Source organism: Lepus europaeus, chromosome 18 (genome assembly GCF_033115175.1).
Source record: "Lepus europaeus isolate LE1 chromosome 18, mLepTim1.pri, whole genome shotgun sequence".
NCBI classification, from domain to species: Eukaryota; Metazoa; Chordata; class Mammalia; order Lagomorpha; family Leporidae; genus Lepus; species Lepus europaeus.
The window spans coordinates 41,113,410-41,136,766 of record NC_084844.1 but is presented as its reverse complement, the minus strand read 5'-3'; the positions used below and the strand labels follow the sequence as shown (position 1 = coordinate 41,136,766).

Sequence of the window (23,357 nt, the reverse complement as noted above, 5' to 3'; positions counted from 1 at the left end):
GGAGTGAACCAATGGATGGAAGACCTATCTCTCTCTCTCTGTCTTTTTCTTTCTAACTCTGGCTTTCAAATAACATAAACAAACATAAACATAAACATTAATAAAAGGGTGGGGGGAGAGACCGACCACCCTCCGTACTGTTGGTTTACTCCACAAATGCTAAAACAGCTGGAGCTGGGCCAGGCCCAAGCCAGGAGCTAAGATTGAATCCATTCTCCGACATGGGTGGCAGGGACCTAGTAACCTGAGCTGCCTCCCAGGGGGAGGATGAGTAGGAAGCTAGATTTGAGTGGAGCTAGGGCTAGAATCTGGGCACTGTGGTAGGGGACATAGGTGGCCTAAATGCACCAAACGCCCACTCTACCCTGTCTCATCTTCATGTGTTCATTGTGTGCTATGCCAGTGAACACTGTGGTCCTGACAATGCTGGCTGCCAAACCTAGAGTCCCAAACGTTAGTTTCAATAAGCTGTAGATTTCTAGAAAGTAAGTGAATCACACACAGGAAAAGGCACTGACATTTTATGATAAAAGACTCCAGTAACATAATAGGCCATAGGCATTCATTATTTGCAAAAGAGTTTACTTTTAAAAATGATGATTATGTTGTTTACAAAATCATCAAGGACTAACCATAGGTAAGTCTATGCCTTTTTCATTTAAAAAAAATTTTATTTATTTATTCCCAAGGCAGAGTTACAAAGAGAGAAAGAGGGAGAGACAGAGAGGTCGTCCATCTACTGGTTTCCTCCCCAGATGGCCACTATGGCCAGGGCTGGGTCAGGCGGAAGCCAGGAGCCTGGGGTTCCTTCCAGGTTTCCTATGTGAGTGGTAGGTGCCCAAACACTTGGGGCATCTTCTGCTTTCCCAGGTGTATCATCAGGGAGCTGGACTGGAAGCAGAGTAGCTGGGCCTGGTGCTCACAAGGGATGTCAGCACTGCAGGTGGGGGCTTAACCTGCTGAGTCCCAGGGCTGGTTCCTCATCTGTGCCTTTTTCATGGTGCTTCATGTCTGCTCTCACTCCGGGCAGCAGTGTCCACACTTGCTCCCAGTATGCAGCTGCCCCATGGTTTTTTGGAAAGGGAACCCCTCTTCCTTCTTTGGTTACTGCTCTCTACATGTTTCTCCAAGGGAGGAGTTAACTCCAGGAGCTTGGGTTTTTCCTGTGACCACAGATATGCCTACACACAAAGGGATCTCAAGAGATTGTGGTGGTCACTCAGCTTCTTTAGCTGTCTGCTTGGGTGTTGATTTACACACTGGCTTTTGGGATTTATTAGACTCTACCTCAGTTCTTGGTTTGACTGCTGAGTTATGGTATTTATGCTCTTTTGATCACAATTAACAAACTGACTTGGCTATTCCTCGATGGAGAACATTCTGTTCATGCTGTTTTCAATCCAGAGACCTGGAAGACAGTCGCTCTGGCTCTCCGCAGGACGCCAGTGCCTTTCCTGACTTCTCACCGTGTCTCTCTCCATCGCCCTCCTTTCCTCTCTCTTCCTTGTCCCACTTTCACCCCCTTGCTTCTTCCTTACTCCTTGTCTCAACTCGCTATAAACCAGGGATCTTCACTGTGCTGGTTCATCACAGCAACAATACGTGGCTTGGGGCAACTCAGAAGAAAATGCCACCAGGTAAGAAGACTGACTGTCCTGAGGCTCCCCGCTGGGAGGAAGCCAAGCCTCTCATAGATGACACTTGTGAGACACATGGTCAGCAGTGCCAGTGGCAGATGGGTGAGTGTGGGTTCCAGTGGCTCCAACCCTCAGTCTCTCATCTGAGGCCCTGGATGCCATGGAGCAGAGGCGAGCTGGCCCCATGGCAGCTTTCCAAAACCTCGGCCCACAGGACCGTGGACAGAAGACAACGGTGGTTGTTTTACCCTGCTCAGTGTGCGGTGGTTTGTTGCACAGCCACAGTAACTGCTATAAACATTTGGCATGTAGAGTGGGGCGCTGCACAGCCATGCCTCAGTGGGCACTGGCTTTGGGGAGTGAGGGGGAGCTGCAGGAGCCGGCGGGCACACAGGACAGGCCTTCAAGAGGCAGGCAGCAAGCTTCAGGGAAAGGAAAGCAATGCTATTTCAAGCTGGACCAGAGGGGGCCTTGTTATGAAGTGGCAGAAAATTGTACAACACCGCTGGCTATGGGGAGGCAGAGAACTGAAAGTGCACCCAACAAACGTGACGATCCAGAGGTTTCCAGACAGAAAGATGCAGGAGCCATCTGGCTTCTTGCTGTCTATGAAGAAAACGTGAGGGGGGAGATGTGACCTTAATGAAGAGCTGTTCCACTTTCATGCAAAATTCACAGGAAATATAAAGAAGCCCACACTAACTGGACTTGAAAATAAACCTGTTTCTGATTCCCAGCTTCTCCAGACGGCAAATGATTCCCAAATGAAGGGGCGGTTTCAGGGCAAGGCCACATCCAGAGTGGAATGGGAAGGTGCTTCGTCATAACCCCAGGAAGAGCCGAGGCATTGCCTGGCGGAGTCTTCCAGGTGAAAGGCTCTGGAGCCCCAGGGCCCTCCTCACTAATTCTCCACACTAGACAGGACGGCTCCACAGGAGTTCACAAGGGTCTCAAGGTGCAACACAGTCCACTGTCCAGAAGGTTATGGCTGTGGTTTTAGGCTAATGGAGTAGATTATAAACTGATGTGCCATGAGCCCGAGATTTCAAAGGACTGGACTGAAGAGTTCAGACTGCATGGAAAGAGGCAGAGACATTCCACAATGCAAAGAGCATCTGGACCCCCCAGGCTTTGGCAGGCAGGGGGCAGTCCAAGAAGGCCACTTAGCTGCACACCCAGATGGCCAGCAACTGTCACGTGCCGCCCATCCTCTCCTCCTTGAACAGGGGTGCCTGTTGTGGGTACCCTCTGCCTGTACCAACCTTGTACGCTGGGTCTGTGGGGCAGACAACTTGTCCTTTTAGTTCACAGGTCCTCAGACTGGAGGAACAGCACCTAGACATGAGAGCCTGGCTCTTGACCTTGTACCTCTGGCACTTTGGGGGCATCTTGGGAGGGAGGGAGTACATTTTAAATGTCTGAATGAGGTCACAAATTTTTAACCAGAAGGTTGAATGTGGAGGACTTAGAACATGTTCATGAATTCTTTGATGCTCCTCCCATGCAGGGATGGGGGGGGGGGGGTCTACATCTTCTCTCTCCCCTTATAACTGGGCTGACTCTATCACTTCCATTTAACTAGCAAAGTTTCACAAAAGTGAGGCTCTGTGCCTTCTGAGGCTGGCTCATCAAAGACCATGCAGCTCCTGCTTTGTTCAGTGACACTCATGGTTCGAGCCCCAAGCCACTCTGTATGAAGTTCAACGACCTCAAGGCTCCCAGGTTGTGAGGAGGCCGAGCGTCTCCAAGAGGTCTCTCAAGGCTCCCCAGGGGCAGTCCCAGCCTTCACACTCTGCCAGTCCAGGTGTCTGTCACGTGAGTGAATGAGCGACAGAGATGCCAGCCCTCAGCCCCTGAGTCACCGCCAGCTTTCGAGTCTTCCCAGCTGAGGCCTCAGATCCTGTAGGACGAGGACAAGCCACCTGCTCTGCCCTTTCTGAACTCCTGACCCAAGAATCCAAGATCTTGAAAAATGGTGTGGCTGTGAGTTTAGGACAGTTTGTTAGATAGTCAGCTGTTAACTTTGTAAAGGCAACAAGGGAAGAATGCATAGGGATAAATGCATTCCTCTATATTGCCCTCAACATTTTGTTTTGTTTCTATTTTAATGGAGTGGGTGAACATTTATGAAAATAATACATTGTATAAGTGTATTATTATAAATTTTAAATTTTTTAATAACTTATAAATTTTCCACCTTCACTACACAGAATAAAAGTATTTTTCACTTGGATTCAGAGGGGGTACGGTAAGCATTAATTAGTAAATATGCTTTAAAACACTGCCCTGGAGCTGGTGCTTAGTCTGGCAGTGAAGACCCAGTGCACATCCCACAACGGAACACCTGGGTTTGCTATCCGGCTCTGGCTCCTGACTCCGGCTTCTTGCTTATGCACACCCAGGGAGGCAGTGGCGATGGTCAAGGAGCTGGATCCCTGCCACCCATGTGGGGAACCTGGACTACACTCTCAACTCCTGGCTTTGGCCCTGGCCCAGCTTGGCCATTGTGGGCAGTCGTAGGCTGAACTAGTGGACAGGAAGTCTCTCTCCCTCTCTGCTTCTCAGATAATGAAATAAAATAAATAAAAAAACAATAAAACAAACAAGCAAAAACCAATATATCTTCAGAGCTTACTGGAGTTCATATGACTTTGTCCCTGGACCACATCCTCCTAAAACCACACTGACATGTGTGAACCACATGGCAGTCTAATAGTGAAACAAAGCCTACTGCATAAAACACGGGTCTTGAGAAGTAACAGACAACTGAAGCTGGTAGAATTGACTTTATACGCTAGGGCTTGCTAGAAGCCCAGTACTATTGATCCATATGATTCAGGTCAATTAAAATAACTGTAATCCACTGATTAAAGGGCTGCTTTCTATCATTGATGGACAAAGACTTTCAAGCCCTGATTTTCAGCAGCCTGATGAAAGCTGCTCAGGGAAACCCTCCAGTGAGCCCCCAACACTGATCCATCTCCCGGCACTGCAGACATCGCAGCTCCACATGCAGCCTCAACTTCTTCCTGACAGGGGCTCGGGGCACCATCAAGAAGGAAACCTACAACCTGGATGATGCTCTTCATTGCAAACCAACTTTGTACTTTCCAAATTGGGGACAGATTCCTCTAGAGGGGGAGGCACAGGAGGTGGACCCACCACAGCCGCTGCTATGCATTTGAATGCTTGAGTCATTTCTTCCTTCTTTTGCAAGTGCCTCATTTGTAGCCAGCAAACACAGCTTTTACATAGTTAGACTAAACTTGCCAAATTCCCTACCAGAAAGGTGGCTAGAACCTACTAGTTCATGGGTGTTGGCCAAATGGGCAATTGTTTTCTTTGTGCTAAAAATCTCAGCCAGCCTACTGGAGGTCTCTCTCTTAGTATACCTGGCAGTTTTAGTTCCCAGGTTTGTCTGGCAACTTGGGATTCCGTACAGTACTTCTGTGAAAAGTTTAATTTTAATTCCAAAAAGACTGCTCTGAGGAAATAGCTCAAGAAACTATTCCAGGAAGCTTTTTAGATACCAAGCCATCCAGCGGGGCTGAGCTAAATCTCAGAGCTCCCTGTACTTTCAGTTTGCACGTGCTGCAGCCATCCATATGCCTGCATGGAGCAGGCTGACTCCCTTGTAATTACCGCTTCAGATTTATGATTGCGGGCTTGGGAAGCAGATAATCAAATTCATCAGGAGGGTACATGGAGCAAGACAGATGGCCCAGTGGGGTGCTCCTTCAGAGAGAGCACGCCAGCTTTCGTGCACAGGCCCAGTCACATCTATTTTGACCACATGGATGGTGTGAAAACCCTCCCACACCTTGACTCTGAGTATGGTTCATTTGGGCCAGTGGCTTTTAACCAGGGCCACACGCTAGAATCTTGCAGGTACTCTGACTGACTTGGTCTGGGATTGGGCTGAGCATCTACTGGAGGGAGAAACTCCCTATGTGATTCTAATCATAAAAAACCCTTGATTTAGGTAAAGCTATTAAATAATTGGGTCCTAGATCATCAAATCATCATTTCACAAAGTTAATTGTTTTACTAATTGAATCAAGTTTTACATGATCTCTCTTTTAAATTTATTTATTTTTTTGCTTTCACTTAAAATACCAACTCAATTAAGTTGCTTTCCTTATTGGTTTTCTAACTGAAATTTTTTTACCTTATAAATTAATGACCCTCTTGGTGCAAAAAAAGATATTACTCACTCATCATCTTAGGTCACTCTCCTTGTGCCTTTGTCAACAAGTGGCACACTGTCACTTGTCTGTTTCAGGGACAAGAAGTCATCTTTGACTGTATCCTGGTCATGTGGGATACTGTGTTATGAGACTCTGGATCTTCCTTAAGTCTTCTACTTTGGTGCCAAAATGCTGCCAAAAATGGGCCAGCAAGGGAAGGTGGGAGCCAACACTTTACTGCTGGATGGGAGTGAAAGTCCAGGGCTCCCAGCTGGACCCTCCAGGAGCAGGCAGGAATACGCAGCCTCACTTGGCTCCACGGACACCCAGAGTGAGGAAGGGATGCCTCCTCTCCAAGGTGGAGGGAGGGATCTGCGCCCCCTTGGGCACCCCTGACAGCACCTCCACAAGGAAGAGCCTGCAGAGGGGCACTCTGACTGCCACTGGGCTTCTGTTGGTGGCAGTTGGGGAAGCCTGCCTTTTAAAAAGGATTTTATTTATTTGAATCACAGAGAGAGAAACAGAAAGATTTCCATCCTCTGGTTCACTCCCAAGCAGTCATAATAGCTGGGGCTGGGCCAGGTTGAAGCCAGCAGCTTTTTCAGGGTCTCCCATGTGGGTGCAGGGGTCCAAGCACTTGGGCCATCTTCCATTGCTTTCCCAGGCCATAGCAGAGAGCTGGATCAGAAGTGGAGCAGCTGGGACTTGAACTGGTGCTCCAATACGGGATGCTGGCCACAATGCCCTGTTTTGTTCTGCTTTTTTGTTGTTGTTGTTGTTGTTGTTGTTGTTTGTTTGCTTGTTTTTTTCCCCTGGTGCTTTGCTTGTTGGAGAAGGCGCTTGGTGTTAACCTAGTCTCTGTTTGGCCAGGCTGCTGTTCCAGGTCCTTTGTGGAGAGTGCACAAATCACGGGCTTCTCCAGGACCAGGTCCAGAACAGAGACAGGCAAAAAGAAAACCGGGCTACGGCCTCAGTGCCGCCTTGCTTGTTGAGTCCTGCCAGTCACTTCCTTCTCTCCAGCTTTCAGAATCTTCCGCCTGGTTTACAACAAAATGTCCAGGGGTTTTAGCTGGGTTTAGGGGGATGGACGGAGGAAAACAAACCTGTTCCATTTTGCTGAGCACTGCGTGTGCCAACCCTATTCCAGCCTTCGGGTGCAAACACACAGGAGAAGCTCTCTTCTCCTCAGGGGTTCATCTGCAGCTGAGGAGCCAGCAGGGCACCTCCCTGCTGGAAGGCCCCCGCCCTGTGTGGGAGAAGGGACTCCAAGGTCCCCTCTAAAACAGCCACCCTTCCTGAGCGTGAGCGTCTGGCAGCGCAAGCGGCTGGGTCTGCCTGTCCCAGGAGAGCACAAGTTCGAGTCACCTGGAGACCCTCAGGGACCACAGGCTTGACCCAAACAAAACGAAACCCTTGACCCATCATCTCCTTCTAGGGCTGACTGTGATGAGATGCGGCTGCCCAGCTCCCCACCCCAACAGAGGAGTCCTCCTCGGTTCACCCAGGTCCTCCATCCTCACCAGGGAGATGGCACTGAGGGCGTGGGGCCAGACTGCGGGTACCGCCTCTCATGAATTTGCATCCATGCTTCAACCCTGTTCATGCTCTGTGCAGCTCAGCTTCTGCACCTGCAAATGGGGGTAATGGCACTGCCTAACTGTGAGGGAGGGGCAAAAATGATCCGAATTAATACACAAAGAAAAATTAAACTGGTGCCTGGCATGTTCAAAATATTCAGAAAGCTGTTAAACAGAATTCAGAATAACTCAGAAACCTCATGTGTCTCGTCTCTTCTCTCCTTTTCTGGTGCCACTGCACCCACAGAGATCGCTCCAAGACTGCCTGAAATGGTATTTATCTCACCAGCCTCTTCCCATTTTGGCGTGCACTTTGTAATGCTGTCAGAATTAGCTTCCTAAAAAATAAGCCTCATCACACCGCTTAAAATCTGTTCCTCAGCATTGCCAACAGCAGCGGCTCACACACCCCTTTAAGAGTCTGGGGGAGAAAAAGAGAAAAACCGCACGTGCCCAGTGCAGAAAGACGCACACACTGTTGTGAAGACTGACAAGCCCTGGGAGCCGTCCCACTGCTTCCTGTCCTCCCCCCGCCCTTCCAGGTGGTCTTCGTTTTAACTGTGACTATCTCTGACTACATTTGCCTTGCCCCCGAACAATACGCAGAGGCTGTGTCTTGCTCATCCTTGTTCCTGAGTATGTGGCCGACAACAGATGACCAAATTCCACTGCATGTGTACAAGATAGGGCGGGGCTGGGGGAGGTACAGCTGAGTTCAGAGGGCTCCCTCTGCTTAGGAGACTCAAGAAAGCAAGTCTCTAGGTCACCGGCTCTGAGAGTCTTCCTCTCGCTTTATTATTCCGCCCCTCCCCCCCTCCATCCAGCGCTGATGCCCTTGTCTGGAGGTGATGGTACCTGGAGGCGGGGCCTTTGGGAGGTGGCCAGGTCCTGAGGGTGGAGCCCTCCTGACTGAGACCTGTGCCCCGACAAGTGAGATAGGACAGAGCTTGCTTTCTCTCTCCCCACAGCGTGAAGACACAGCACAGAGCAGTGGTCTGTGAATCAGGGGGAGGGCCCTCGCCGGAACCCCACCATGCTGGCACCCCAACCTGGGGCTCGCCAGCTTCCAGGGCTGTGAACAAGTCCCCTGGGCTGGGCTGTGTCACTACAGCATCCCGAATCATTGAGGCAGCCTCCACCCAGACTGTTCTGCAGTCAGTTCTCCGTGTGGCCTCTCCATTCCCACCTCAGATGAGAGTCATTTAAGACTGACCACATTTCCACACTCTGCTCCCACATCCCTGCTTCTTTTCCTATGCGTCTCATCTTGGTGAGTAACCAGCACCACACTCTGGCCCAGCTGTCTGAGAAAAAGACCCATGGGTCTAGATTCTCAACGCCCAAGATCCGTTGTTTCCACAGTGTAAATCGCTCTTGGATCCAAACCCCTGCCCTCTCTTTCCTGGCCTTGCTTGAGTCCAGGCCCTTCTAATTTCCTACCAGGTCACAGCTGAAGCCTCTCAACTGTTCCCCCACCCCCACACCCCTCTTTAAAAAAGATGTACCTATTTATTTGAAAGGCAGAGTTACAGAAAGAGAGAGGGAGAGGTCCAAGAGAGGAATCTTCCATCCTCTGGTTCACTCCCAGAACAAAAAGCTGGGGCTGTGCCAGGCAGAAGCCAGAAGCCAAGAACTCCATCTGGGTCTCCCATGTGCATGGCAGGGACTCTAGCACTTGGGCCATCCTCTGCTGCACCCTCCTGGATGCACTAGCAGGGAGCCGGATCGGAAGCAGAGCAGTGAGGACTGCAGCCAGCACTCTGACGTGAGCCGCGAGTATCCTAAGGGGTGACTTAGCCCAGTGTGTCACAGTGCCTGCCCCAGTCTTGACCTCTGCAACTCATCCACCAACACCCATTTATTGAGCACCTACTGCATGCCTGGCAGCATTCTGAGAACAGCACTCTGTAACTCTTCTCTCATGGAGTCCGTGTTCTGGGGGATGGGCGGTGGTGACATCTATGACTCTGTCCACAGTGCTGTGACGGTGTGGCTAGGGAGAGGATGGGGTGCTGGCTATCATTCTAGACAAGCCCCTTTGAGGTTATCTTTGAGCAGAAACCTGAGCGTACTGTGGAGGCCACTCAGTTATCTGAGAGGAGCAGAGTGAAAAGGAAGGGCAAAGAATGGACAGTGAGGGTGCTGGAGGCCAACTGTCCTGCTCCTCTGGTGTCTGCGGGCGCTGGATGCCAGCTCGCCAGGCGGCTAAGAGAAGCTGACAGTCACCGAGACTTTTACCATGTGGTGAGAGCCACGCTGAGGACTCGCCACGCAGCATCTCAGCCCTGTTCACATGCACCTCGCTTCAGGCTTCCCAGCCCCCTGAGCTGAGAGCTGCTGTTCAAGTGGGCCCGACTCAGCACCCACCCGTGCTGCCATGTGTCCCAGCGCCAGGCGCCAGAGCCCACTGAGAGCTGGTTTCACTTTCGTCCTTCACCACGCATAATGGATGACCTTTAAATGCAACGTAAGATAGTCTGACAACTCAACACGCGTGGTGGAAGTGGTAAGGGTGTGGATTAGCAGGGAAGTCAGGGCAGACCCTGGAGGTGGCTTCACCCCACAGAAGCCAGAGAAGTCATTAGCACAGCCAGACGAGAAGACCCTGACCTTGTCATGTTTACTGCCCTCACTAGGGCGTCTCACATACTTGGCACACTATATGGGTGTCTCTGTTTAGATGAAACTCCAACAAAATCAAATCCTTTTGATATCTGCTTTATTAGAAACTGAGGTTCTGAAGTCTGAGACCACGGTGCTGGCAGGGGGCCAGCGGGCCCCACATGCTGGGGAGGGTGGCAGTCTCTCTGAGGTCTCCTGTATAACAGCACCAATCTCATTCCCCACATGTAATCCCCTCACCTTGAGGCTGAGGGTTTGAACATCTAGAACTGAAGAGACACACTGAGACCACAGCACTCTTTCTCGCTCATGCCCCTAAGAAAGAAAGAAAAACACGATGGCAGAACTGAATCTGGGGGCAGGTACACCTTCCAACAAATGTCTATGAAATATCTAGAAAGACAAAAGTGAACACGTTTTGGGACGAGAAGAGTCAGACCAGTGGTTCTCATCCCTGGTTGCACAGGGGAAGCTCCGAAGCATGCAGACGCCAAGGTCGATGGCATAGCCTTGTCTTCACCGGTCGGGGGGATGGCCTGGCCATAGGCTATTCCAATGGACAGCCAAGGCTGAGCACTCTTGAATGAGAACCCACTGACATTTATTTTTTAAGTTTGGCTTTAAAAATGAAATCTAAATAAAGTCAAGCTCAACATCTTTTTTCTCCCCTTCCGGAGGTTGTAGTATCTTTTCCTGCAAGTTTCTTTTTCGAAATGACAGGATTGCAATTAGAGGAGAAACAGCTGTGCAAACAGAAGTACAATGCAGAAGCTCCCTTCAAAGGTGCTATATTTTTCCCCCAGCAGAAATGAAGCAAAACATTTTCTCTTTCTGTTTTGTATCCTAATGGGTCATACCTTGACACACAGAGCAGGGCTAACAGACAAGCTCCCTCCTTGTTTGTTTAAGTTTCCCGCGGGCCTACACATCACCTCTGTTCAAAAGGCTAAGGTAAAATACTTCAGAGAGCAATTATTAATACAAGAAAGACTTACATAAATAAAGGAAACGTGAGAGAGTGCAACATAGGAAATGAAACCGGAGGATGCCTACATTTGTGGCTAACTTGGGTTTGAGGTCAGAAAACCTTGTTTTGAAAGCCTAGAGATCCATGTCTCTGAGAACTGGTTTCCTTTATGAAAGTTATTTGCCTCATGGGAGTCTTATAACAATTGAGATACAGTATGATCACGTTGTTCAGCAAATGCCTGGCATCGGGTATATGGCAAACGTTAGCCCTGCTGTTTCTTTGCTCTTAAAGCTGGACTTCAGTTCCTTGTGTCGGTCGGTTTTCATAAGAGGGAGGCAGCAGGGAGTGGGGACTGGGTGCTCATGCAGACAGCCTGCGGTGTGCCGTGCAGCTCCTTCCCTGGGAGCTTTGTGACCGTGGGAGCGACAGTTTTACCTTCCTGAGCACTGGTTTCTCGAGAGCAAAGCCTCCCCGTGGCCACACCTGCACGTCTGCCCCGGAGGATGTCCAGGCCCTGTGCCGACACCTGCCAAGCGGATGGTGCACGGCAGGTGCTCACGTACGTGCAGTAGTGCCTAGAAAGGGCTCTGGCAGGGCGGCTCTGTCAAAGGAAGCCCCTCTCGCACCAGCGTGGCAGCCTCTGCTTCTGCCGAGGCACAGCTCTTTGTCTTTGTGTGAATTCATGCAGGGCTTCGTTTTAAGACCTTGCTTCTAGCAACCTGACCTCTGAGTTAGTGAGGTGACCATGTATGTATTTCTGTATACTTTGGTTCCTAAATGGCTTTGTGTTGCTTTAACAAGACAGCTTCTTAAAGCAGTCATAAATTGGCCCTAATGACTGTTGCTTCCACACTGCTTTGATCCATCCTTTACATGTGAAATTGAATTTCCTAGTCCTGATGAAAATGGACTGTCTTGTGCCCCAAAACGCCAACTTCTGCCGTGATAAATCGGTTTGCTTAGTGCTGGTTAGCATAAGCAGTGATCTCTAAGCAGTGTAACAAAAGGCATTTACTTCTGAACACATGTCAGGAAGGCAATCAATAGGGGAGCTCTGAAACTCTGTATTCTTTCTTATTAAGAAAAAAAAAAGAGAGAACATGGCTTAGGTGTCACATTTCTTAGAAGGATTTTAAAACCATGTAGCTCATTCAAACCCGAGTAAAATCACTGAATTTTAAAAAAAATTATAAGAAGAGGGGAAAGATGGCTTCACAGCCAAAGCCATCAGACTAAAATAAAATCTTGGAATATTAAACAGAGACTCTGACATCTGTATGTCCCTAAATTTCTCTGCGATATACCCACCAGATCCCCCTCCCCCAAAGAACAGGCGGTTTCAAAATTATCTGATTTTGCTAAGCGACTCTCTTTGTTCGTCAGAAATACAAACATTTGCACAAGATGTTCAAGACAGAACAGCTCCCAGGACCTGCTGAGAATTAATTAGGAAGGAAAATTTATTACCGAAATAAATAAATAAACCCGAGTGCCACTCAGGGCCTGACATTACGGGATTATATACTTTCCATTAAAGAGGACTAATAAACACAGTTTAAAGGCCCCAGGGACGGTGGGGGCGGGGCGCCAGCCCTCCGCCGCGGCCCCCCTCCGGGTTCCCATGGAAACGCCTTGGCGGGGGAGGGGGGCACCTCGCGCCTGCGCCAGCCCAGCACACACAACGCGCGCCTTTCCGCAAGTCACGTCAGACAGAGTCGCCGCAAAACCAAAACCGTCGCTTTGCCTCGTGCTCGCCGCACGGCGAAAAGAGGCATCTGGGAAATTAACCGGCTATTCCCTTAGCCAGCGGGCCCCAACGGATGAGAAAAGGGGCTCTGTCAGAACAAAACCGACCCCCACCCTGCAAAACGAGCCCGGGAGGCAGCAGCCCACGGCAGCCCACAGAGCTCTGCGGGCAGCCGCGCACGCGCACCAGGGCGCCTCCCCGCGGAGTGGAACGCGGGTTCGTGTGGGCATCCGCCGGGCGGCTGCCCTTTCACTGCGGCCTCCATGAGGAATCTCGGGGCCACAGGGGCGCTGGCGGTCTTGGAGGCGTTAGGAGCAGTGCGGGGCGTCGCCCGCTTCCGCACTGCCCGGAGTCCAGCGCCCCGCTGACTAGCCGCTGGTCTCACGCCAAGGCCCCCGCGCGTACTGCGCTTTCTCCACAGCTCGGCTGGAAGCAGCGCTTTCATTCGGTATAGGAGTTCTGAATGCCGAGTGCCATGTAGACAGTGGCTCCATGGGGGAGGATGCTGCCTGGACAATAGCAGACTCCTGAGCATCCAGCGTTTGCGTGCAGGAAGGCACTCTGCGGCTACTAAAGCGACCACCTGGCACCGGAACCTCCCGCTCAGATGGCCGCTGGCTGCGGTTTGCCCGGGCCATCTGCGAGGCCAGGGTTGACTGTCAATATTCTCCAAAACCTGTCATGGGTTCCCGCTTTGTTCGGGTGTCGGGGCCCATCATGAAACGGGAACTTGAAGTTGATGGAACAATCTTTGCTAATCAGAGGTGGAAGTAGAGGCACCCAACTTATCTTTTATTCCTTCGGTTTAAAGAGCAGTATTTAGGGGGTGGGTGTCGTGGCTTAGTGGGTTAAACCTCCGCCTGCGAAGCAGGCATGCCATATGGGCGCTATTTCCTGTCCCAGCTGCTCCACTTCTGATTCAGCTGTCTGGCTAATGCGCCTGGGAAAAGCAGCAAAAGATGGCCCAAGTGCTTGGGCCCCTGCCCCCACGTGGGGACCTGGATGAAGCTCCTGGCTCCTTAGGCCGGGCTCAGCCACAGCTGTTGTAGCCATTTGGGGCATGAACCAGTGGACTGAAGATTCTCTCTCTCTCTCTCCCTCTCTCTCTCTCTTTCTCTGCCTTTCAAATAAAAAAAAATTGGGGGGTGTGAACCAGTGGACTGAAGATCTCTTCTCTCTCTGCCTTTCAAATAATAATAATAAAAAAGGCAGCCTTTATCTCCCAAACACCTATTTATGTTAGAAACTAGATAAATTGTTCTCTTAAAGATGAGGCCTCAGTGTGCTGCCATCTGGTTTAGGGTACTGGAAAATAGACAATAAGACTAGACACCTATCTGAAGGGCTAAAAGAACACCCCGTGTCCAGTAGTGGTGAGATGGGGAAGCAGCCGCTGTGGGAGACAGCTGGCGGCTCCTGTGGAGCTAAACTTGGTCTAGCTACTGGACTGAGCGATTGCACTCCTAGGTGATGAAACCTTGTGTTCATACAAGACCCCTGCATGTGTGTATACCATACACACAGCCGTGTGCCTGTGCACATACATGTGAGGGTGCTTCAGAAGGTTTGTGGCTAATGTGCCCGTCAAAGTCGAGCAGTCAGGGTTCGCTCTTATTGCTGAGTTACACAAGTTCAATGAATTAGGACACGGAAGGATAGTGGAATTGGTTGAGTTTTTCAAGTTTAGTTGCTTTCATCTACTTGAAAGGCAATCTCTCTCACAGACACACACACACACACACACAGACTGATCTTCCATATACTGGTTCACTTCCCAAATGCCTGCAACAGATAGGGCTGGGTCAAGCCGAAGCCAGGAGCCTGGGAACTCTGTCCAGCTCTCCTACGCGGGTGGCAGGGGCCCAAGCACTTGAGCCATCATCTGCTGCCTTCCAGTGTGTATTCGCAGAAAACTGGACCGCAAGTGGAGCAGCTGGAACTCAAACTGACACTCTGATAGGGGATGTGGGTGTCTGGAGCAGAGGCTTAACTCACAGGGCTACAGGCCTAGCCCCTGGTTGAGTGTTGCCATGGTGTGTGAGGAAAGCAGCAACACTGGTCCCACAGCACCTGGCTGGAAGCAGTCAGGAAACAGAAGGAACGACAACGAGGCTCCGAGATGGCCTAGACACGTTGCCAAGCTGCAGCGTCAGCTGAGTCTCACCCATGCGGGGGGCTTCTTGAGCACAACTTCTGGGCCAGTCTGACAAAGACCAGGATCCTGCGAGGTGGGGACAGCTGCAGGTGTTAGATGACCTAAGCATGCAGGTGAACCTAGCTCACCGAAGCTCCTGGATGGACTGTGGGAATTCTCCACGTCATGTCAGGAAATGTCCAGAGGGACTGTGCAGGGAATTGCCTGTTGGACAGAAGCACAAGCACTAGGGGCAGACATCTGGCCTCGCAGTCAAGACAAGGCTGTGCATAGCACTCTCATGTCCCACTTCAGAACACCTGGATTCAGTTCCCAGCTCTGGCTCCTGACTCCCGCTTCCTGCTAAAGCAGATGCTGTGAGGGAGCAGGTGATGACTCAAGTAACTGGGCTCCTGTTACCCTTTTGTGAGACCTGGGCTGAGTTCCCAGCTCCTCTACAACACCTCCCCACCCCACCCCCCCGCCAAGACATTTAGGGAGTGAACCAGCAGATGGGTGCTGTCTGTCTCTTAAATAAATGCATAAGTAAAAGTTATTTGGATCATGTATAATTGGTTGCTGTGGTGAGGCCTCATCTGAGACAGCATTCAGTATGCTTCTGTAGGTTGAGACTCTATTGGTTTGTTGGGGTGGCTGACGCAGACCAGAGCTGACCCAGGCTGGCAAGAAAGAGGTGATGGTTGTACCATGACAGGCAAAGAGAAGCAGACACACGAAATGTCACAAACTTGGCCTCTGTAGCACCCATGCTGCTGAATGCCCTGCAGGCTATCACAGCCTCTTGGGCAGCCTGAAAACCCACGTGGCAGCATTTCCCCAGGGCTCTGTGAGATTCCTCTCCCTAGCTACCATACACATCCTTGCTAAGAACAAGGCATGACTTAAGATAATGTGTGGCTGCAATCTGTTCCTTGGAGCCAGCAAAGCCTTGCTGAGACAGGAAAGGAGCCTGCAGACATGGGGAATGCAAAACAGAGGCGAGAGGAGAGGCCTGTGAGGCCCTTGGCGGTAGGCTCTTATTAATACCTTGATTCTGAAAACTTCCTGATTTGATTCTGGAACATGGTGTTCCCAGAGCTCTCTCCCTTCCTAGAATAATCCACAGTCGTATGGATCTGGAGGGAATTAGCACTCTTTTAGCACATTAGAGAGACATGAGAAAATGGAGGCCCATAAAAAGGTTTTGCTTTGGGGTCGGTGCTGTGGCGCAGCAGGTTAAAGCCCTGGCCTGAAGCACCGGCATCCCATATGGGTACCAGTTCTAGTCCTGGCTGCTCCTCTTCTGAACCAGCTCTCTGCTTGGCCTGGGAAAGCAGTAGAAGATGGCCCAAGTGCTTGGGCCCCTGCACCCACGTGGGAAATCTGCAAGAGGCTCCTGGCTCCTGGCTTTGGATTGGCGCAGCTCTGCCCGCTGCAGCCATTCCATGCAGCTGGGGATTGAACCAGCGCATGGAAGACCTCTCTTTCTGTCTCTACCTCTTTCTGTAACTCTTGTTTTTCAAATAAATAAAAATAAATCTTTTTTAAAAAAAGGTTTTGCTTTTTATTATGTTTCCATCCAATTTTCTTTTCCATACCATTTAGTTGTAATGTTCTTTTGTTTGTTTATTTACCAGTTTTTAAGGTTAAGTTTTTTTTAAGGGTTTATTTATTTATATTAGAGTTACAGAGAGGCAGAAGCAGAGGCAGAGAGAGAGAGAGAGCAGTCTTCCACCTGCTGGTTCACTCCCCAAATGGCTGCAATGGCTGGAGCTGTGCCAATCCGAAGCCAGGATCCAGGAGCTTCTTCCAGGTCTCCCATGTGGGTGCAGGGGCCCAAGGACTTAGGCCATAATCCACTGCTTTCCCAGGCCATAGCAAAGAGCTAGATCGGAAGTGGAGCAGCTAGGACTTGAACTGGTGCCCATATGGGATGCTGGCACTGCAGACAGTGGCCTTACCCACTATGCCACAGTGCTGGCCCTGAGATTTTTTTAAGTTTAAAAATTGTTTCACTTTATTTGAAAGGTGAAGAGAGAGAGAGATATTGATTGATTGATCATTGGAGCTCCCATTTACTGGTTCACTTCCCAAATGCTGGCAAACACCAGGGCTGGGTGAGGCTGAGGCCAGGAGTTGAGAACTCAGCCTAGGTTTCCCACATGGGTGGCAGGGCCCAGTTACTTGCTCCTTCACCTGCTGTCTCCCAGGAAGCAGGAAGCTGGTATATGGACCTGGAGCTCGGACCTGAGCCCAGATACTCTGATGTGGGATGTGGGCATCCCAACCATCACCAAATGCTCCCCCCGACTGTGGTGTTCTCGAGTAATCTGCCCTGTTTATTCCTCCAGACTTCTAATCCAGACTCCAGTTATTTATGGGTCCATTCTTTTTTTTTTTTTTTCTTTTGACAGGCAGAGTGGACAGTGAGAGAGAGACAGAGAGAAAGGTCTTCCTTTTTGCCTTTGGTTCACCCTCCAATGGCCGCCGCGGTAGGCGCGCTGCGGCCGGCGCACCGCGCTGTTCCAATGGCAGGAGCCAGGTGCTTATCCTGGTCTCCCATGGGGTGCAGGGCCCAAGAACTTGGGCCATCCTCCACTGCACTCCCTGGCCACAGCAGAGAGCTGGCCTGGAAGAGGGGCAACCGGGACAGGATCGGTGCCCCGACCGGGACTAGAACCCAGTGTGCCGGCGCCGCAAGGAGGAGGATTAGCCTACTGACCCGCGGTGCCGGCCCATATGGGTCCATTCTTAAATTGTACTCATCAGTGCTGAGTTCTCGCTCAGTGACAGGCTTCCCATTAGCTATAGAACCTGTAGTTTCTGTTTCACCCTGAGGCCCCACACAGCTACAATGGAATCTGCTTCCCTTCACTGCCCCTAGTATGTCCAGCTCAACTCTTAGCATCATCATTTTGTCTTAAAAGGTTCCTGTGTTAAACTTTTTGTAATTTCAAAATATTTCAATCATACGGGAAAGCATAATAATGTAACAAATGTCCATATTCTCATCTCCCAGACTTAATTATCTCACCATGTTTGCTTTAAACTTTAAAAAAAAAATTATTGATACTGTTGAGAGTCCCCTGTCCCACCCACCTTGCTTCTTCCTAAGAGGCAACCGCTGTTCTGAAGTCAGCTCCTCCCAGGAGCTGACCCCCAGGCAGAGCCTGGACTGCCTGCAATCACAAGTATCTCAGAATGCTTTCTTAGACAGCTTCTTCCTAGGTGCAATCCATTGCCTACTGAAAGGGACAAAGGTGTGTGGGTGTATGGTGGGGATGTAAGAAGTAAGGGAAGTCCCGGTGCCACAATCTAGCCTTTCTCAGCCACTCAGCAAAGCCACAGAGAGTTCGTTTTCTTTGTGCCTTCCAACCCCGAGCACCCTTGACTTCACAAAATAAAACTGCAATTCAGTGTTTCCTATTCATTTATGCAGACACCAAAAGGATTTAAAATCATGCTTAAACAATGCTCCTGGTTCATCCTAGAACAGACACAGACTTCTCTCTTTACTAATGAGCAGACGGAGAAAAATCCTAGAGACATGGAAAGATCAGTAGGATCTTTCTGAAGAATCAGAATTAGTCACTTGTAAAGCAGACCCCAGGGAGCAGAAAAATTGAGAAAGTGTCATGATGAGATTAAGGAGATCCCGCCAGATTTCATCTCTCTCTCTTTTTTTTTTTTGACAGGCAGAGTTAGACAGTGAGAGAGAGAGAAACAGAGAGAAAGGTCTTCCTTTTCCATTGGTTCACCCCCCAAAATGGCCGCTATGGCCGGTGTGCTGTGCTGATCTGAAGACAGGAGCCAGGCGCTTCCTCCTGGTCTCCATGCAGGTGCAGGGCCCAAGCACTAGGGCCATCCTCCACTGTACTTCCGGGCCACAGTAGAGAGCTGGACTGGAAGAGGAGCAACCGGGACAGAATCCAGCGTCCCAACCGGGACTAGAACTAGGGTGCCGGTGCCGCAGGTGGAGGATTAGCCAAGTGAGCCGTGGCACCGGCCCAGATTTCATATTTCAAATAAAAAAATGGCATGGAATTTGAGAACCCTATGGCTACAGTTACACTACAGTCAATTCAGATCAGAGATCATTCAACCAGCAATTCCATCTGTCTAAAATATACTAGTAAAAAGAATAACTTTTCACATGTGGGAGACCAGTGATGTTTTCACAGGTAATTCTCCACTATTTTTCTGATCGAATCCAATTCCGTATAGAAATAAATATTATGAAAATAAGTAGGAAGACACATTACAGCTAGCACATTTAAGAAGCAAGTGGGATAAGGAATAGGGAAAGATCACATAGAATCCACAGTCCTTACATTTAGAATTTTTTTTTTTCCTTCATTAAGCTCTTAGAAGCTTTGGATCTTTCCTTATAGGAACTTGTACATTTATACAAAGCACGATACTGGCATACAATTTCAGGATTCACAGGCTCCCTGTAGCCCCAAAGATTGGAGCAGTCTGAGAGCTCTAGTTGTTCACGAGCCCTAGAGTAAGACCTCACTTGGAGAGAAGCATGGAGAACTTACATTGTACAGCGGGATCGTCTTCATCACCTTGTACTGTTTAGTGGGGTCCATTTTATACAAGTGACGGTCAGTGACAAAAATTGCTCGGTCTTCCACCTTACTAAATCGATTCACCTGTAGGAAAACAAAGCAAAATAAAGCAATAAACCACAGTGTCTCAGCACATCGTGAAGAAAATCAGATTATCTGCCTGGAGAACCCCAGGGCAGAGGTGACCGGCTATGGAGACAAATGCTCCAATGGAGGTGGCCAATGCGTGGCCACTTCGCCGGATGCCAGGGGATTTCAAAGGAGCTGGAGGTCCCAGATGTGTGGAATCTGGCAATGGCGATTTCACAATTCTGCCATGCAACTGGAAACACACAGAATGAAAGGACTTAAAAACATGTGGCCTGACATCGTCAAGAAAGTGAGGAGACATATTCACAGAATGGGACAAACATTTTGCAAGTCCTGTCTCTGAGAAGGGATGTGCATTTGGAACATACAAAGAACTCATAACACAACTCACTAGTTAAAAGCAAAGAAGCCAGTTAGGCAGAGGAGTAAGAGAAGTCCCTGGTTCTAAGAAGCTGAGGCTAGCACATGGGGCTGAGACAGATAAGTAACTAGTAAGTGAAAACATAAGATCATAAAAGAAAATAAAACTAGATAATGAAACTGGGAAAGAGTATATGTGTGTGTGTCTTAGTAGAGTACCACTTTGAGACAGAAGGTCTGAAAATTTCCATGTTTGCCAGTAGATCTTTCGTGAGACAGAATTACTTGCAGAACATTTTATAAGTAAGTGGTTAGCTACTTGTTAATGTGGCTATTTCAATCTTAGGCTTGGGTCATATTTTATTTATTTATTTTTAAAGATTTATTTTTATTTATTTGAAAGAGTTAGACAGGTAGAGCTAAAGAGAAAGAGAGATCTTCCATTTGCTGGTTCACTCCCCAAATGACCACAATGGTCAGAGCTGAGCTGATCTGAAGCCAGGAGCCAAGATTTTCTTCTGGGTCTCCCACATAGGTATAGGGACCCAAGGACTTGGGCCATCTTCTACTGCTTTCCCAGGGCATAGCAGAGAGCTGGATTGGAAGAGAAGTAGCTTGGACTTGAACCATTGTTGTGTCATATTTTAATCAAGGCACCTAGCACTAAAATTTTTTGAATCATTGTAATGCTATGTTTCTTAGTGACTAGAAGGAAAAAAAAAAAAGGCAAACAAAACAAAAGCAAAAACCCTGAAACCCTTCCTCCAACTAGAATAGAAGGCATAGTTGTGGTGTGTGTGTGTTTATATATATTCCCCCAGACCCTTTCCCAAGTTCTTATTCTCTACATGCAAACAAAGAAGTTAGAGATTAATTTGAAAATGTAGTTTGTCTCAGTGGATTACCATACTAACCAAGATCAATAAGACAGGATATGGCAGGATATATCTGCAGAGGTAGGATAAGACAAATTAAAGCTCAAAATGTAGTTTAAATTTTATTCAATCTTCTCCCTTTTGCCTCATCATTTTAGAAATCAGTCTGGGTCATTCTTCTGGCATAGCAGGTTAAGCTGCTGCCTATGATGCCAGCATCCCATATAGGTGCTAGTATGGGTACTGGCTGTTCCACTCCTGATCCAGCTCCCTGCTAATTCTCCTGGGAAAGCAGTGGAAGATGGCCCAAGTCCTTGGGCCCCTGTAGCTGCTTGGGAGACCCAGAAGAAGCTCTTGGCTCCTGGCTTCGGATTGGTGCAGCTCCAACCATTGCAGCCATCTGGGGAGTGAACCAGCATATGGAAGATCTCTCTGTCCCTCCCCTTCTCTCTTTAACTCTGCCTCTGGAGTAAATAAATCTTAAAAAAAAAAAATAAGAAATCAGTCAATTTTTTAAACATTTCCTTTATAATAAAAGTATATTTTTCAGTCTTCAACTCGACAAAACACCGTGTGTGCAAGCAATAATCTATGTGATGAAATGATTACATTCTCGGTAAATGCCCTCAAACCCCAGCAGCCTCTGCTGCCGGAGCGCCTGCGCCTGTGCCTGCACCTGCCGGGGGAACGGAATCAGGTGTGGGCAGGGCGCCGCTGTCCATGTCTCCTGAGCGTCTGCTCTGCACAACTCAGTCTTATGCGGAGCTTTGTGAGACACAGGGTTCCACAGCCAGGTTAGTTTGAGAAACTGCAAACCACAGCCTCCACAAAGATATTCGTAACTTGAGAGTGTTTGTAAAGGCTGAGAGAATCCTGTATCTAGAGAGCACATTTAACCCAGCATTTCCAAAATACACTGAGAAATACAGAAATGTTTGTCAACAGACATCTGTTGCTATTCGATAGGACACCAGTGCTCGGTCACGCTGGGGAACACTCAGCATCGTTTAAAGCAATCTTAGAGTACGTGGAACAGAGGTCGTCCAGAATGGAATCTGAATAACCCCATCTGCTGTGCAGGCATCTGCAGACGCTATAGAGAGGGCTGAAAAACCTTTTTGCAAACTTTTACAAGTTCAGAGTCAAAAGAGGTAGGCCCCGTATTCTGTTTATGACATGCCCTTGCCCTAATCCGAGGGCCGAGAGAGAAAGCCCTAAAAGCGGCAAGTATAAGAAGCCCTGCTTAGAAAGATTTCCTTTCTATTTATGCAAAAAAATCATTTTTAAAATAAAATACATCACCAATCCTTGCTTTCTGTTTCAGTAACTCAAATCATCCTAAAACACCAAAGAAGATAGGGAAAGTACGTTGGGGAGTGAAGTGGAAACCTTAAATTGCATTACCTTTAGCCATATCAAAACAGCAAAGAAAAAACTCGTGTACATAACGTAAGCCCCAGAGTTACTTAATATGATTATGGCATAGGAACACTATCTCAGTCTTCCAGTTAAGTTTATAAAGTTAAAAGAAAAAAAAGCGAGCGAGAGAGAACTGGGGCGCAGACTCAGCATTAGGTCACTAACGCCGTCCAGTGTTCTGTTCATGGATATCCTCAGTGTCGCAGCAGGCCCGAGATGAAGCTTCCCTGGGGAGTTAGGCCAGGAGGAGGCACATGAAGGGCGAGAGTGGCCATTTACAGGTGGCTCCCGCCTTCAAAGGCGTAACGACAGTTAATGAAATTGGCCGTTTCCAAAAGAATCACAGCATAAAGCGGACTTTGCTCAAGTCCTCTCCAGTTTACCGTGTGCTCGCTGGCGAGTGCAAGCTTCCAGAGACGACGTCATCTCAGCTGAGGTGTGAAGGAAGGGGTGCTTCCTCTTGAACTTAGAAACCCAGGACCATGAATAGGAATTTCAGTTTCTAATCTTGCAGGACCCAGATAGGGACATGCTCTCTGCCAGGTATAAAACTGTCTTCACGGGAAGTCTAGAGACCCAGGCTTTTGTGTGGTCGGTGACCTCATTCTCAAAGCCATTACTCTCTTCCAGCAACTAACTGGAGCTCCTACATGTCCTGATGCCAGATAGGATGGACACTTGACGGTGGCCGCAGGACTCACTGAGACAGCACACCGGCATCTGCTATCTTCACAAACCGGCGCTGTGGCTGATACACACACTACTTTCTTTTGTGTGGGTGTGTAACCCTGGCTGGCAAAGTCTCCTCCCGACTCATCAAGTCTAAGCACACTTATAGAACAGAGTTCCCGAATCTGCATTCTGGAGTGTGCCAAACACCTCGAGATATAGCCTTTCCTTGATTGCAGTCTAACTTTCAGATCCACTGCTATTTTGCTAAAAACCCTCTATCACGCACTGAGTTGAGCTCTCCTTCCTTAATGTTCAAACACTGTGATGCCATAAGAAACATATACAGGTTCAGTATCCCATATCCAAAATGCCTGGGATCAGAAGGGTTTCAGATTCTGAAATATTTGCACAGGCTTTACCAGTTGAGCGTCTCTAATCTGAACATCTGACATCTGAAACGTGTTGAGTATCATGTGAGTGGCCAAGAAGTTTA

The 23,357-nt window shown here is 48.9% G+C and overlaps 1 protein-coding gene across 1 annotated transcript in view; it reads right to left on the bottom strand.

Moving 5' to 3' along the window:
- The window catches only part of MYO1D (myosin ID), a 353,018-nt gene that overhangs the window by 103,240 nt on the left and 226,421 nt on the right, over window positions 1-23,357 (bottom strand). The window contains exon 20 of the mRNA XM_062216283.1: window positions 19,419-19,532. Coding sequence (XP_062072267.1) covers window positions 19,419-19,532 — 114 coding nt within the window. The remainder of the gene's footprint in view (window positions 1-19,418; window positions 19,533-23,357) is intronic.